The 17,040-nt window shown below is 42.1% G+C and overlaps 1 protein-coding gene across 2 annotated transcripts in view; it reads right to left on the bottom strand.

Moving 5' to 3' along the window:
• LOC122804322 (pleckstrin homology domain-containing family H member 1-like) overlaps window positions 1-17,040 on the bottom strand; it is a 1,703,720-nt gene that overhangs the window by 842,792 nt on the left and 843,888 nt on the right. For both annotated transcript variants that reach the window (XM_044074112.1, XM_044074113.1), the window contains one exon: window positions 8,294-8,377. In XM_044074112.1, coding sequence (XP_043930047.1) covers window positions 8,294-8,377 — 84 coding nt within the window. The remainder of the gene's footprint in view (window positions 1-8,293; window positions 8,378-17,040) is intronic.

Raw genomic sequence — 17,040 nt, forward strand, 5'->3', positions numbered from 1 at the left:
CATAAGATTTTCTAGTACTAGGCCTTCTGGCCTCCAAAATGACATCCATCACAGCTTTACTGAGAGGTGTGTTTTGTATGATTACATTATCCGCCATGCTACCAGGTTTAAAGTCCTGAGTTGGCTGTGTAGGATCTGATTGTTTTGCTGGGACAGTAGATGAGGTATCTGAGGTAAGGTCTACGCTGGGCATTGCTACAAGCTCCTTAGTATTGTATACCAGTACTAGCAGGGCCAATCTGGGGCAATCAGTATCATCCTTGGCTTCTCCTGTCTGACCTTTAGGAGTACCTTGGGGAGGAGAGGCAAAGGGGGAAATGCATATACTGATAGGTTTTTCCAGCTGAAAGATAGGGCGTCCCACTTTCCATGCTTGTCTGTGATAAATCCTTGTGCAGAATCTTTTTAATTGGTAGTTGTGAGGGGAGGCAACTAGATTTATGTCTAGGCATCCTCATTTCCTTGTTATCATGTTGAAGACTTGTGGATCTAGGTGCCACTCATAGGGATCCATGAGGTTTCTGCTTAGTTTGTCTGCCAGAGTATTTTTCCTTCCTGGCAGGAATTGTGCCTGCAGATCTACTTGGTAAGTCAATGCTGTGTCCCACAAAGTCATGGCTAGTCTGCAAAGGGGTAAAGAATGTGTGCCCCCCTGCTTGCTTATGTACCACATGACCGTGGTGTTGTCTGTCTTTATCAGTAGTTGTCCTGGATGAAGTAGGTCCTTGAAGACTGTCAGGGCATTTTAAACTGCTAGCATCATTTTTGATTGATATGTAGATGCATTTGGTTTGGGGTCCATGTGCCCTGAATGCATGTTCCTGCCATGTGGGACCCCAGGTATAATCTGATGCATCCGTCATTAGTGTTTACCTGGCTGGGGGTAATGTAAATGACTGTCCCTTGTTTTGGTGACAAGCCTTTGCCCACCATCAAAACTCCTGTTGCAGGCAAGGAATGAGAGTAATCATAGTTTCTAGGTTGTGGCAATGTTGAGTCCGAACACTTTTTAGGTAGCATTGAAGTTTCCTCAAATGCAGTCTTGCATATGGAATTAGTAGGATGCAGGATGCCATGAAGCCCAAAGCCTGCAGAATTTTTCTTTCAGATAACTGGGCCTTTGTTGCCAACATTTTGAAAAAGGTAGTCAGTTGCCTTTGTCTGGCATGAGATAAGCCATCTGGGCAGTTGTATTTCAGCCTGCACCCAGGAATATTACCTTTTGAGAGGGTACTAGTTTTGATTTATTTTCATTGACTGTGTACCTTAGGCATGTTAGAAGTCTTTTCCCAAACGCTAGATGCTGTAGAAGAATGTCCTTGTTCTCTGCTTGAATTAAACAGTCGTTCAAGTAAGGATATATTTGTATTCCTCTTTGTCTGCAGAATGCAATTACTGGTGCCAGGCACTTTGTAAAGACCCTGGGGGCAGTAGATAAGCCAAAGGGCAGTGCAGAGAATTGTTAATGCATTGAGCCAACCTTGAATCTGAGGTATCTTCTGCATATTTGTCTGATTGGGATATGCTGGTATGCCTCTTTTAGGTCTAAAGTCACAGGCCAAGCATTCTTGCCCAGCATGGGCAGAAGCTGTTGCAAAGTCAACATCTTGAATTTTGGTATATCCAGGAATGTGTTCAGAAAAGATAGGTCCAGTATTGGCCTCTGGGTCTTGTCCTTTCTGGGTACCAAGAACAGTCTTGAGTAAAATCCTTGTCCCTGCTCTTGCTCTGGTACTAGTTGAATGGCCCCATGTCCGTGAGGGATGAGACTTGTTTTTGTGCCTCTGCCCATTGATTTTTTGGCAGATCTGGCCAGCCGTTAGCCTTTGGCAGGGTATGGAAATGGAACTTGTAGCCTTGTGACACGATATTTAAGACCCACTTGTCCTGGGTTATAATGTGCCAATTTTGAGACAAAAGTGCTAAATTTCCCCCTAAGGGTGCTGCCAGGTAATAAGTGCTTGGTGCAGGCAGGGGGAAGTCATTGGGACTGTTTCCTGAATGGTTGTGATTTGCCTTCTTCCACTTTGGAGGTAGAAGCTCCCCATTGTTTTGAGTGGAATGAACCTTGCACCCGGGATCTGCCTCTAGGACATCTGGTTCTGCCCCTTTGAGGTCTGTCTGACACAGGAAAGGACCAATTCTTTGTAGGCCAGTGTCTACTAAACCTAGCTGGCTGTACTTGTAAAAAATCTTTGACCGTTTGCAGAGATTTAGCATTGTCCTCCATTTTCTTTAACACCTCTTCTGCCTTAACACCAAACAAAGTATCATGCTGTAAAGGTGCATCTAATAATTTAACTTTAACATGATCAGGCAGATTTTGTTCCTTTAACCAAGCATGCCTCCTAATAACAGAACCTGTAACTGCGACCCTGCAGGAGGCCTCTAAAGAATCAAAACCACATTGCAAAGTATGCTTTCCAATTTGTTCAGCTGCATTTCCTTGTTTTCTGCACATTCAGAGTTTAACATTTTCTGTTTAAGCAATGCCATGACATGTTGCTGATATTTGAGCATATGAAACTGACAGTTTAAGGCCCTTATAGCCAAGGTAGCAGATGTTTAAATCTTTTTTCCCCATCTATCCAGTGCCCTAGAATTTCTGTCAGAGGGGGAAGGGTTTTTTGCAGTGGAAGCCTTAACTCCTTTGGGACCCAGAGAAATAGCTTCTGGGTCTGCAGCAGGGTTTTTAAAAAGGAATTTATGAGAGTCAGGAACCCTGTAATATCTGTCTGGCTTAACAGGAGCTGGAGGTAAGAAGTCGGGTGTAAGACTAGACTCCGAAAACACATCATATACAATGTCTAACACAGGTGGGATGGCTAGTGGCTTGTGTTGAGGTAGTAAAAGGAAAACCCTGAGCCTCTTTTTAGATTCTGAAAAATCTTGGCTCTCCCAGTGGAAATGCTCCCTCATGGTATGTAAAATTTCCCCAAAAGAATAGCCCTCAGGAGGAGAAGCTGAAGGTATAGATTCTTCAGCATTAGAATCCTCATGGGGGGAAGAGAATATTCCTGATCAGAAGAGGAATCAGAAGAAATGGAAACCTGATCTGAAGATTCATAGTCAGTCTCTTGCCTAGGCCTCTTATCAGGAGGGAGATGGGAACCCCTGATCAAGGTAATCAAGTCTTCGGCCATTTTGAGCATCTGTTTTTTGGGCATAGAGGCCTGATCACATGGCTCTTGAGTTTGTTTGTTTGCTTTGGAAGGTGCTTTAGTCTTTGCCTTTGAAGCTGAAGTCAGTTTGATGTAAAGATGTTTAGGTCTGAATACACCCTCAGACGCCGGTGCCTGCTCAGCGGCTCCGGACCCATCTGAAGGGATAATATCAGAGGCTCCAATACCTTGAGTTTCCCACACACGAAAATCTCAGGAGTTGGCCGACCGGCACTTGCAAACTGCTTCTGCTTCGGGCACCGCACGGCAAGAAAGACTAAAGAAAATGGCGTTGGCCGCATCTTTTATACCCCTGACGACCTGACGTCAGGGAAGGGGTGACAGCAGCCAACGCAGGACCCAGGCTGACTGAGTGCAACCTGCCAGCAGGATTACCCAAATGTAATGACTGCAACAGTGAAACATGAAGAACATCTGGTAAACCTGACCTGGATTCGGAGAAGGAAATAAATAATTGATCTGATTTCCTGAATTCCTTTGTTCTGTGCAAATATAAACGTAATTGGCTATGAACATCCAACTGATGAAACCTGTACTCTTCTGCGTTGGAGTGGTTTGGAAAGAACACTGGAAATTCTATGGACTGGTTCAAAGTGTTATGGGAACAGACCTTGGGGACAAAGGAAGGATTAGTATGAAGGGATACTCTGTCTTTGTGAAAAATCAGATAAGGGGGTTTTACAGACAATGCTTGCAACTCTGACACCCGTCTGGCAGATGTGATAGCCACCAAAAACAAAGTCTCCCAGACAAAAATTTCAAAGGCGATGAATGAGAAGGCTCAAAGGGTGGAGATGTCAATTTGGATAGCACAAAATTTAAATCCCATGAAGCAACAGGTTCCTGAAATGGGGGTCTCAATAAAGTGGCACCTTTGAGGAAGGTTTTGCACAGCCTATGTGACCTCAGATTAGAGTCTTGTATGCCTAGATGAAAATTAGAAACCGCTGCCAATTGAACCCTGATAGTGGCAGCCGCAGATCCCTGGTGGAAAAGCTCAGATAGGAACTCCAAAACCACTGGGATGGAGGTGGTATAAGGGTCAACATTCTTTTTCTCAGTCCAGCTACAGAATCTCCTCCATTTGCTGGAATATAGTCTCCTAGTGGAGGGTTTATGAGAGGACGTTAGTATATGAGTCACAGAGGGTGAGAAGTCGTGAAGCCTGACTAGGGATGGAACTGGAGCAGCCAAGCTGTCAAACTGAGGGTGTGTAAAGCAGGATGAATCGAGCCTGACGTGTGTCAAGAGATCTGGTACTGGGTCCAGAATCCAAGGATCATCTAGGAGAAGAGGCCCGAGAAAGGGGAACCAAACCTGATGAGGCCAGTAAGGAGCAATGAGGATCAGTTTGCTTCCCAGTCATTTTGTTTTCTGAATAACCTTGGGAATGAGAGGAAAGGGAGGAAAGCATAAAGGAGACCCAGGGGCCAATAGTGAACAAGTGCATCTCTGGGTGACTCCCCTGGAGGGGGAATGAGGGAGAAATAGTTGCTGCATTTGGCATTGATCGGGCTGGCAAAGAGATTGCAGCAAAGCTGTCCTCATCTGCGGAAATCTGCTCCGCTATTTCCTGTTTCAGAGACCACTCATGACACATCAAGATTGCCTGGCTGATCTTGTCGGCTATCATGTTGGTTGTCCATGGAATGTGTGTTGCCACCAGAAAACACTGGGAAGATATCGCCCATTTCCAAACTCGAGTGGGTATGATCTGGTTCCGCCCTGTTTGTTGATATACCATACTACCAACATGTTGTCTGACTGTATCGCAATCATCCCCAGAGGCAGAAGGTCGTGAAGTGCTTGCATCGCCAGGAGCACCACCCTCATCTCTAGAATGCTGATATGCAGATGAGTCTCATCATCTTGCCATGTGCCTTGGACAGTCCTGCCTAGATAATGCCCCCCCCCCCTCTATCTGTGAGGCATCCATGGTCACAGTGGCAATGGGTTGGCAAGGAACAAATGAAGTGCCCGTGGTTAACTGATTGGGTACAGTCCACCAAAAGAGGTCCTTCTTGCAAGAGTCTGTCAGCAGCACGTGATGAGATAATGGTAGGTGCTGAAAGGACCATTGGGATGACAGCAGCCACTGAAGAATCCTCATTTGTAGTCTGGCTAGTGGTACTAGTAAAATGGTGGAAGCCATGGTCCCCAGAATCTGCATAATAGTCTTGGTCTTGACCTTTCATAAGGGAAGACGACGCTGAATTTGAAGAACCAGATTCTGTGCTCTTTCTACAGGAAGACGAGCCAACATGTTTACTGTGTCTAACTCTGCACCTATAAAATTCACAGATTGAGAAGGAAATAAGGCAGATTTTTCCAATTTATAGAAATCCCCAACTGGGCACAAAGTTGTATGGTAGCGTCCCTAGTCTGAAGAAGTAGATGCCTGGTGGGGGCGGTCAAGAGCCAGTCGTCCAGTAACGGAAGCACCTGGAATACTCGATGTCTCAGGTGAGCTGTCACTACTGCCATACACTTGGTGAACACCCTGGGGGCTGTGGTAAGACCAAAGGGCAAAGCACAAAACTGGTAATGACTGGCTCCCAGCCAGAAGTGTAAATGACTCCTCGATGCCCTGTCCATTTTTATGTGGTAGTAAGCGTCTTGGAGATCTACTGAGCACATCCAATTGTCTTTCCCAAATAACGGGAGTATAGACTGCAGTGTCACCATCCAGAACTTGTCCTTCTTTATTGATTTGTTCAATCTGCTGAGGTCCAAGATGGGCCTCCAGTCCCCTGTACATTTTGGCACTAAAAAGAATCTGGAGTAAGTTCTGGATCCTATTTGGTCTGCTGGGACAGTTTGGATGACTCTTTTTTGTCAGAAACTTGTTGACCTCCACAGCTGCCTGATCCCTGTGATTGGGTGGAACATCCGGGATCCTCTTGGGAACATAAGGTGGAAGAGAAAAGAGTATGACATAGCCTCTGGTAATAATTCTTTGTCCCCATTTGTCTTGAGTGATACTTAGCCAGGCTTCTGGATAAAAAGAAATGTGACCCCTGACCCGGCTTCAGAGAAGCACAGTCGGGCCCCACATCAGGAGCACTGGTAAGGCCGGCCCCGAAACGAATCGTGGCCTCCTTGGTTTTGAGGTCCACCCCTGCCTCTAGGGCGATGTCTACCATTTCCTCCTCTGAAAGAGGAGTCACCCTGTGCAACTTGGAAAAACCTCTGTGACTTCTTGAACCACATTTTACCACCACTCTGACCCTTAGGGTATGGTCTACAGGGGACAGTAAAACGTACTCCCATGGCAGAGACTGTTTTTCCTTCTTGCTCGCACTGGGTGAGTGTGTCCTTTACCTTGGGTCCAAACAATGAGGAACCAAAGGGGGCATTGGTAAAGGTAGACTTGAACAGTTCTGCAAAGTTACACAAACACATCCAGGAATGACGTCTTAAGGAAATTCCTGAACCTGCTGCTCTACTTGCTCCATTGGCTGCATACAAAATAAGCCGCATGGACGAATTGACAACAGAGTGCAAGGTGGACAACTGGGCAGACACCTTGTCAGGGACTCCCAAAGTACATGTACCTTGTAGAGAATCTCCTAACTCCTTAAGGAGATCTCTCTGAAGCCTCATGAAGTGTGTAAGGTAGTTCAGCGATCTAAGAGTAAATGCTGCTGAAGAGAAGATACGCTTCCCATATCTGTCCATTGTTTGAGACTCCTTATTCGGCGGATGAACAGAAGAAGAAGTCTCCGATAGCTCCTTCTTAGTGGCCGCCGCCACCACCATGGCATCTACAGGAACACCTTTAGTTAAAAATTCCTTTTCTCTGGGTGCAGAAAGAAACTTATTTGGTCTCCTGGGGACTGGCTCCACGGCATCAGGAGTATCCGTCACCTTCCGACTAACTAGCTCCATCAGTTCGTCAAAAGATGGAGACATCCAAGAGGCTGAATGTTGAGACCCGAAAGCCTTCAGGTACACAGACTCCTCATCATTAGGGGTGACAGTAGGCCAGCCGCACCTCTGCTTAAGGATTTCCAGGATGTCTATGAAGGAGACATCATCAGAGGATGACTTGGGGGACCCTTCTGACTCGAGGTCAGTGTCAGAGGTCAAAGACTTATCCTGGGAGTCTATATGCTTCCTCTTACATGTTCTCTTCCATGGGAGCTCCTTGGAAGGATATTCCGGGGAGGTCTCGGAAGAGTGGGGGCCACCAGCCAGTGGCTCCTGAGGCTGCAGGTCTCTGCTGTCCAGGGAGGGAGTAGGAGCTGAGACAGAAGTAGGTCCCCTGGTAGGAGCTGAAGATCGGAACAGCACATTCCTCATCATCTCGAATGCCGACCTCTCCGGCTTCGAAGACCTCCTCATCTCCAGAGAAATCAGCTCCAAGATAGACATAGGATCCAAACTCATCCTTGCCGACATGCCGAGATGGAGGCTCAGAACTGAGGAGGTTTGGTTCCAGGCGTCTCTGTCGGGGCAGACCGGGGAGCTTTGGCTCCTAGACACCACGGACGACACAGAGTTTCGGAGCAGGACTCAGCTCGGAAACAACCAGAGGGGGAGCGGGAATAGAGGGTTCCAACAGCCATACCAAACACTCCAGCTCCAAAAGGCCAGCATGGCTCGGAGGAGGAATCACCGAAGGGGGCATAACGGGCTCAAGTGGCTCCGGAACCAACTGGGTTGGAGCCAACAACAATTTCGGTAAGGCAGACAACTTCAACAGTCTCAGCACTACCCTCTCCACATCTCCCGATAAACTCCAAAGAGAAACACATCCGAACTCGTCAACGCGGCAAACGAGATCTGGGGATTGTACCGGTGCACCATGGGATACCTACCTAGCCATGAGCCAACTAGAAGTCTTCCAGCTTGTACACAGGCCGATCCCATATGTAAGAATGAAGGTGAGATAGGACTACAGAACATAAAATGTTACAATAAAAAAGAAACTGATCATTCTACTACTGGAATTCACTGTATCCTGGCACATGGGGTGGCAGCTTCCTCCACACTGCCCCTCCTGCCAGCTCTGGGGAGACTCCCCATGTTACTGGCCTAAAAATGTTCTGAATTGTAAGTAAAATCTCATGGTTATGTGCATTAACAACATAGAGATCTTATAAACTTACCTCTTTTAACTTTAATGTCACCCATTCCTTGATCTTTGCTGCCTTTTCTTCAATAAGCTTTGCTTCCTGTGCTCTTAACTGGGCCTAAAGAAATTACATGGCACAAAAAAGAAGGTAAGATACAGGAATCATTGCTACTATGACAATCTTGTTAAACAAAAGTGTAACCATTGCATGTGCAAAAAAAAAAATAGAATCTTTTAGACATGTTTGTGTCTATCTGTTAATTATTCCTTCTTAGGAAGTTTTACATATTACATTAATGATTACTGATCAGCTGTGTGTTATGCAGAACATTCTCATGACGCAATGTATTCACAAGGGCAATGACCAAATGGGAAAAAAATTGTTGTGAATATTTAAAATCTGCATCACCCATGATCAAACAGTGATTATCAGTATTCTAAGGCATTTTAAAAAAGACATTTCATGTCTACTTAAAAAACTCAGCTGTATAGTAGACATTTTTTCCTAAGTTTGATTGCTTCCACACATTGTAGAAAATGTCCATGCCCTGCACATGCAAATATTCCCCTATTTCTCAGTGCGCTGTGTACAGTTCACACTACTGAAACCGTGCAAGAACTGTTTTGAGCAGATGGTTCCTTTTTTCTTTGTTTTAGTTTTCAATTTCAGTAGTTTAAATTACCACTTAAAGTTGCAGGTAAAGAGTTTCTTTATTCAGCATTAAATGCTTTGGCTGGCAATTTCTTTTTGATTGTTAGCTTAATAACAGTATGTATACTGGGACAGTGCATTAAATAACTGTTGGTGTTTTTGATATGCTAGTTGCTTAGCTGGTGACGTTACAATAAAGACAAGAAAGGGAATATTGTTATTGGACAGACAGAGCATTAAGCCTTCCTGGAAAATACAGTTTGTGTGTTTATAGGTGAAATTATTTAGGTCACATTTCAACTGCTGTTGGTAAGACTGCAGTGGAAACCACTGGGATGACTGTAATGTGGGTGAAATCCTGGTAAGCTTGTAATTACAACTCATATGTGTAACTCTACAGTGCAACACGTATGTGAGTGTAGCAGATATGGGGTATTATACGATGCAGCAGTTTACATTCACCACATGATCTTATGGCCAGCTGCACCTTATATATTATTTGGTGCCAGAATGTGCATTTTATAGCCTGTACCATCACATATAATCATTAACACTAGGGCAGATCATGAAAACATAAACTATCACATATAATTTGGAGGCAGCAGATGGGGTTTTATGCCTGTTCATCATATGAAATTTGGCTTGCTATAGCATGGCTATATTGTGAACTGAACTTGTACAGCCTGCAAAACAGTTCTGGCACCAGGAAATGTATGTATCCCTGCACCGACAAGGTAAATATAAAGAAATAAAAAATTGGAACGAAAAGAATGGTGCAAACATAAAATAAGTAAAATTCACCACAAGCTTGTAGCAATCCCAAAACAATGTTTTAATGAAGCCACAAAAGTTAAAAAACAATGACTTGGCACTTTCACCCTTTACATCATCTCGGGCATCATCACAGTAAATTGCATTAAAAAAAAGTTCCTTTTATACTTCAAAGTCATCACAGACTAAAAAAAATCAATTAAATAGTAGGGAACTGATTTAAAGAGTTCACCAACATAAGTTGTCCATTTGTAAGCACAGTTTAAAAACAAATATAAAAACAATGTTAAAAACTGTGTATAAACACTAAGTAAAAACAATTAAAAAAACACTATTTTTGTAAAGTGTATAAAAATATATATATACATATATATAATATATATAATGATACTTGTTCCTACATATAGAAAATGTGTTTGAACTACCATAAATGCAAAAATACCAAACCAATATGCATTAATAAATCCAAGCTATTAGAATCATTGTTGAACCACCCAGGTACAGTTAGATACATGTGTTGCTCTTAATCTTAAGACTAGCAATAGAGCAGCAATTGTTTATGCCAGGATATTCCATGGCATTAAGTCTTAATTGCCATACTGTCTCTCTTAATTCAAGCAAAGTCAAATGATGACTTTGAAGTATAAAAGGAACTGTTTTTTTTTTTAATGTGATTTACTCTTGATGAAGCCCAAGATGATGTAAAGGGCGAAAGCACCAAGTCATCATTTTTCAACTTTTGTGGATTCGTTAAAACGTTGTTTCAGGACTGCTACAAGCTTGTGGTGAATTTTACTTATTAAATATAAAGTAATACCTTGTACAGCAGTTACTTTAGGCAGAGTAGTTAGGAAAGAGGTAAACCTTAGCTCTGTGGAATATGGAAAAAATGTCAGTGTCACAGATGAGTAAAGAATGCAGACAGAAAGGAATCCAGCTTACTGCTATAACCAAGGATGAGATGATAACCACCTTGAATGCAGCCAAGATTCAATTCACTGAAACTGGAGACAGTCTACTAGTGGCTGTTAGTGTAGAGCATATAGCAAAGTAACTCAGTCCATCCTCGGATGCTCTCACAATGTATCTTCAACTTAAGAGATGAGAGATAGAGATGAAATGCCTGGAGGTTGTGGTAGTACATGAGAGGGAAAAGGAGTCAGAAGAAACAAAGTAGCAACAACATAATGGGAAGATGCTGGCTTTTTTCTCAAAGGCATGCAGGTAATGGCGGGTGAAAATGGGTCCTGGATGCCAAAGTCAGAACTAAATTGTTTCCTCAGTATAAAGAGAGAGGTTACTTTCGCAGTGACATTTGAACACATGTACAATCAACACCAAACTAACAAGGGCAATGGGTGTGGCTTTTAACTACTTTCCTCACAGGTAAGGCAATGGAATAATTGAGTATGGTGACTGATATGGACTGCTGTTATTATGGTAAAGTAAAAAAAAAATCCAAACGTTTTACTTCTGAAGTTTACAGTAAAAACTTTAGAGAACACACAAAACAAAAACAGAAGACAATATTGTTTTTACTGCGGGAATAAACAGTCCTAAATATTTAAAGTGAAAATGTTTTACTGCAAGATCACAATGTGCACTGGAGTAGTAGTCGCCTCCTTTGCCTTTGAAGGGTTCAGTTGCATCTAATGAGTTCCTCATACCCACATGTAGTGCTGGGCAGCTCTTCTTGTGCAGTTGTGCTGTGCAGGCTAGATAGAGTCACCCTTTTCTCCTATTTCCTCAAAAGTGTATTACCAGATTCTTGTAACCTCAGGTAAATTACAACTTGCATGTTGCTTTATTGCAAGGTCTCTCAGCATTTCAAAAGCCGTAACTTGACATCCACTCATACAGATACAAGTCTGTATTCATTCAGGTTATAGTCATCCATATCAGCTTTACTGAGAAAAGCAGTAATCCAAATGTCTTATATTTACAGGGAAAACACCAGCCTGAAGTAAAAGGGAGATATGTCCAAAATAGAAATGTACCCAGAACATCCAATCAACATTTAACACACCTGGCTGTGACATCCAGAGATGTTAGAAATGAGTATAATGAAATCATTGTGATCAGGTATCTCAAAATGACACCAACAGCAGAATGTGTAACACACAGTGGAGCCTCCACCAGCTGCTGTGAATGTGACAGGGTCAGCACCTGACGTAATGGAGGCAAGCTTGGAGAAGAAATATTTGGCAGTCATCTAACATTCCTCAATGGGTATATGCATTTTATGGTGAAAAGTGTGAAGGGGTCGCAAATCCAAGTAATGACCTTAAGAAGGACAGCAGGATAGCTACCTGTTGCAGAAAGTTCAGAAGACAGAAAACCAAAAATAGATCAGTGTTCCTCAATTGCAAGCTTGCCCACTAGAAGAGAAATGCAGCTCACAGTATATGAGTGGATGTTAAGTTACCACTTTTGGAATGCTGGAAGACCTTACAATAAGGGAGCAATCACAACAAACTTTACCTAAGGATTCACAGGCAAACGAAAACTCTACTGATTCCATTTTACATATATTATAGTATAAAACATTTTGAGTCTAAAAACATGGGGTCTGTACACTTCAAATGTCCACAACAAGAGTGGAGCTAACAAAGACTGCACTATAGTGCAGATTCGTTTTTCCTGTTTGATTCTGTCCTGTCCAAGTAATTCTTTTGTCCTTGTTTTATGGGCATGGGTATAACACTGGTAGATGGATAGCCTGATTCAGGGACAGTTCAGTGACCATTTTGGGCATGAAAGTAGAGGTGGTGCACAGAGTGATTCTATCCTTACAAAAATACAAAAAATGTTATCTACACATGAATACCCACAGTTCTAAGATGTGTCTAGCTGATTATGTCATACCAGTAGTACAACCTTCCATGTAAGCATAATTTACTTGTTTATTTATTACTTATTTGACATTTAAAGGGTTGGTCCAATTGGGCCAGAAGCCCATTTTCAGTGGAGACCCGAGGAGAAAAAGAGTATTTACATAAATAAATTCACAGTATGATATATTCTAAGTTATACATAGTAGAGTGAAATAGTACAAAAAGGAAAAATAAAAACAAAAAGGGATTGATGATAATGATGGTGGCTTAGTCTATTGACTCTAAAGATTGTAGGATAAGTTTTTCTAGAGGCATTTCTTTATGGGTGACCTCAGATGGAGCACTCTTTTTAATAACTGTTTCATGGGCATTTGATAGTAAGTCAGATTGTTAAGGGAGAGACAGGCAGAAACTGTGGAAGCATGAACTGTAACAAAAAATGTAAGATAAGCCTTGTTTAAACAGCTTACTTGGCAACTGAGTGCCAGTGGCAGTTGAGCTTGGTGGGGTTGTTATCCTCTGACTTGGCACCAGTGGGAGGGCATTCTCCACTTTGCTATGCAATATTCTGTGGTGCTAGTTTTCCTGTCCTTCAGAATGTGTACAACATCTTCAGAAAACTTCCCTGGATGAGATAAGTACTAGATCACACACCTGTAAACTGCAATGTTTTCAGGTTGTTTAGTTTGCACTGTAAGGATGAGCCTTTGCTCTGAGTTAAAAGGTCTACTAGTTATGGTAGCACCACTGGTTTCTCTCTGATCATGATCAGAAGTAGTGGGAACCAGAGTTGCCTAAGCCAGTAGGGGGGTATCAAATTCTTCCTAGGTCCATCCTCCCTGAGTTTCAGTATTACCTTGGAGATAAGGGGTAAAGAGAAGGAAAATATACAGAAACAGACTTGTCCACAGACTGGAGAGGCCATTATTCTTCAGGGCCACTTCTGTGGGTCTCTTGTGTAGAATTTTCTGATTAGACAGTTCTGTGACCAACCAAAAAAGTCTACTTCTGGCACACCCCATTTTGAACCAAGTATAAACATTTTTCTTTTTTAACACCCACTAATTTTGGATCCAGAAAGGACCTATTTATGCTGATAGCTTAATGCCTTTTATTACAGAAAAGAAGGCTATGGGAGTGATGCCCATTTGCTGTGCTAATTCCCATACCTGCATGGATAGTATGCACAGTTAGCAATAATGGGTGCCTCCTTCTTTGTTTATGTATCACATCACTATAGTGATCATCAGAGGTCTGGGTGCCAGCTGTGTCTAAATGCTGTCATGGCCCATAATACTAATACCATCATTTCTTTTAGAGTTATATGGTTGTTTTACATCCTGTTTTCCCAAACACCCTGGATCTTCATGTCTCAATTTAACTTCTCCAAGTTTTTTAGGTTTCTAACACCATGACAAGAATGGACCCCATTCCTAGGTCACGGTAAAACTAAAGTTCATGAAATTAGTACTGTTTCATTCTTTGATGTTAGCCAAAACTGCTCTTAGCAGCATGGAGAATAATGTTCAGGAAGGGAGGAGTGAAATTTAAAGGAAAGCAGAACTTGGGCAATTTGCACAATGTTGGTGTAAATACCAATTATTTAAAAAAAGAAAACATATATGTTTAATCCTGGAAGCTAACAAAAATGTTTACAATGGTTTGTTTTCATTTCTATAACTGTATGTAAACACGTCATTGTTAAATTGTGTGAATGTAATAAAGGGTGCTAAATATGCCTTTGTTCAAATGATCCTGACTCAGTTTACAACCCTGTACTGCCAGGTAACAACTGAAAAGCTGGCCATAGGGTCATGGACCAGCACAGGTGCAGTTATACATCTGGTGTGCTAAACAAAAAGCTGACTTAGCAAGCCCCAAAATTAGGGAAGACGCACACTGGCTTCTTTGGTGTATAAACAAAAGCTACAGACAAGGCAAGTATCAGAGCTGAATGAGCAATGAAGAAAATTGCTGAAGGCAGACCTCTCAACCTATCAGCTTTCAAAATCATAGCAGTGGGCCATCAAAAATCAAGGCAGGGTATCCAAAATCATAGTACTTAGAATTTACTTATTTATAAAGATGCACCCATGAGGTGGGAGCATACTGTGTTAGCCTGTCCTCTTGGGAGACACAAAGACTAACTGTGGAACAAAACCTTGGTACAATGGGCTTCATGACCACTGAAGAGGAATTTTATCACACTAAAAAATGTAAAACTCGGGAAAAAAGTCACACAGCTTTGAGTTCTAAATATCTAGTTACACTGTAATGTGCTGAATGCTAAATGCATGAGTGCCCTAAGTAAAGATCTACTATCTGGAAGAAAACAAGCACTGCTATGAAGACCCTGTACAGTTAGTGTCTACACAGATGATAGCAATAGTAATATATTTTAGCTCATTGTTGGCAGGACACACAGTTCAAACTATTTCAACAGCCCCTGAGACAGACAGGCAGACAGACAAACAGATGCACAGTTGCATAACCAAAAGCCATTTTAAGACATTCTTGAAAAACTGTAGCAATATATTCAAAATATTATATCCAGTATACAAATTTTCTTGTATACCATAGCTCAGGAACCAGGATCAGAGCCAATAGCACCATGGGCATACCCAAGACAAAACTAATGGGGGACAAATGTCCAAAATCAGGGACAGATTTTGAATATTGCTTTTGTGTACTTTCTGAAAACTGCAGCACAGTGGACAGTGTTGTCACCTCACATCAAGAGGTTCCCTGGTTTGATTTTTGTCTGGGGTGCCGTCTCTATGGAGTCTGCAAGTCCTGTCTGTGTTCATGTGGGTTTCCTCCGAGTGCTCTGGTTTCCTCCCACATTGAAAAGACATGCAGTAGGTGGACTGGACATTCTAAATTGGCCATAGGTGTGTGTGTGTGTGTGTGTGTGTGTGTGTGTGTGTGTGTGTATACAAGTGTGTGGTATGGAAGAACTACTGCAGCAGCGCTACCACCCGGCTATAGATGATTGTCATTGAAGTGACAGCCAAGCCCCATGTGCAAAAAAATGGGAAAAGGGGTTGTAGATGGATACTTTCTGAAAGATACAATACATACATACTTCTCTGAACCCCTTGGTTCAAGACTCAGGGACAAAACTAAAAAAAAAAAAAAATGTGGGATAAAAACCTAAAATCATGGATAAACTTTAAATAATGCTTTTATAGGCTTAAAAACTGTTAGAATAACAGGTTTTGTAATAGCAAGTATTTCCTGAAGCCTGCAAAGTCATAATTTCAAATACCTGTCATTAGTTAGTGTCTAAGCTAAAGTGATTTGTTAGAAAACCCTAAATTTTATGAAGAATAACCCCAAAAATCAGGGAAATTTAGAAGCTATGAATGACATGAAGTCTGAAACTCATGCATACCATTACTTGACTGCAGTCTTTAACAGTTTGTCAGAAAATAAAACATTTTCCTCCAGAAACGGATGATAAGAGTTAAAATTAGGGGCAGTTCATCAATATGGAATATATATCTTCAGTTCCCTCACTTTTAGTCAGCCTGACTCACAGTAACAAAGAGTAGCAGCAATGCCAGTCCAGACTAATTAATTCACAACTGTTAAGTCCACAGAGCAGTCAAAAAGGATTAAAAAAGACTGTTGCAAGTGGTGACAGCAAACCAGCCACCCAATTCCTTTACCAGAGAACTTAATGGGCATGACAGTAGTCAGGCAGTGGGCAACAGCAGCAACAGTTTGTCAGTCCACACTGCACATCGGAATCCTTCAAAGTTGAAACCCATCCTGCAAAGCAACATGAGTGCGACAGGACCTTGAAAAGTAAGTCTCTAAAACAACCGAATACACCAGCCATCAGATATGTTGGTATAGAACTGCCAGCAGCTGTGAAAGAGAGGACAGAGAGCAGAATTTCTAGTAAGCCAGGTTTGTGCCTTGTAATAGCAGCATGTTGCCAACTCCAGCCTAGGCAGCCCACACTAAAATAAAGCCTGAGCAGCTGCAGAAACTACATTTAAAAAATACACTACAGATCTTCTGACTCTTTGAAACCACTTAATCAGCTTTTTTACTGGGATGGTGAACTGTTTTTTTGATCCTTCTAACATTGCATTTAAATATGTAAAGATTATGCATGCAGATTGTACAGTCAAACTAAATGGCAGCTGGTGTACAGAACTAATGTTCTGAGGTGTTAATGAGCTGCTTGCTGTAGTTAAAAGGGTACACGGTTTGATTCTTTTCATCTCCATTTGTCTGTTGTGTGACTCACATAACCAGGCAGTGTGCTCCCACGTCAGCCCTGAAAAAGGGGACTTTATCCAGTGGGCTTACCCAGGTAGCAACTAGATTAAATTAAAAATATATATATGTGAAGCACAATGCAGTAGACCACCTGAAAGCAAACTGCCTGGCCTATACCTAACATCACTTACAATCAATAATTGTGTAGAACTAACAATTTATATGTGTATATATAAAATTGTTAGTGAAGCAGTTAGCAGGATGAATTTAAATGACTGCTAAACAAGACTG

This window comes from Protopterus annectens, chromosome 6.part0 (genome assembly GCF_019279795.1).
Source record: "Protopterus annectens isolate FY-2018-M chromosome 6.part0, PAN1.0, whole genome shotgun sequence".
Classification (NCBI taxonomy): Eukaryota; Metazoa; Chordata; order Ceratodontiformes; family Protopteridae; genus Protopterus; species Protopterus annectens.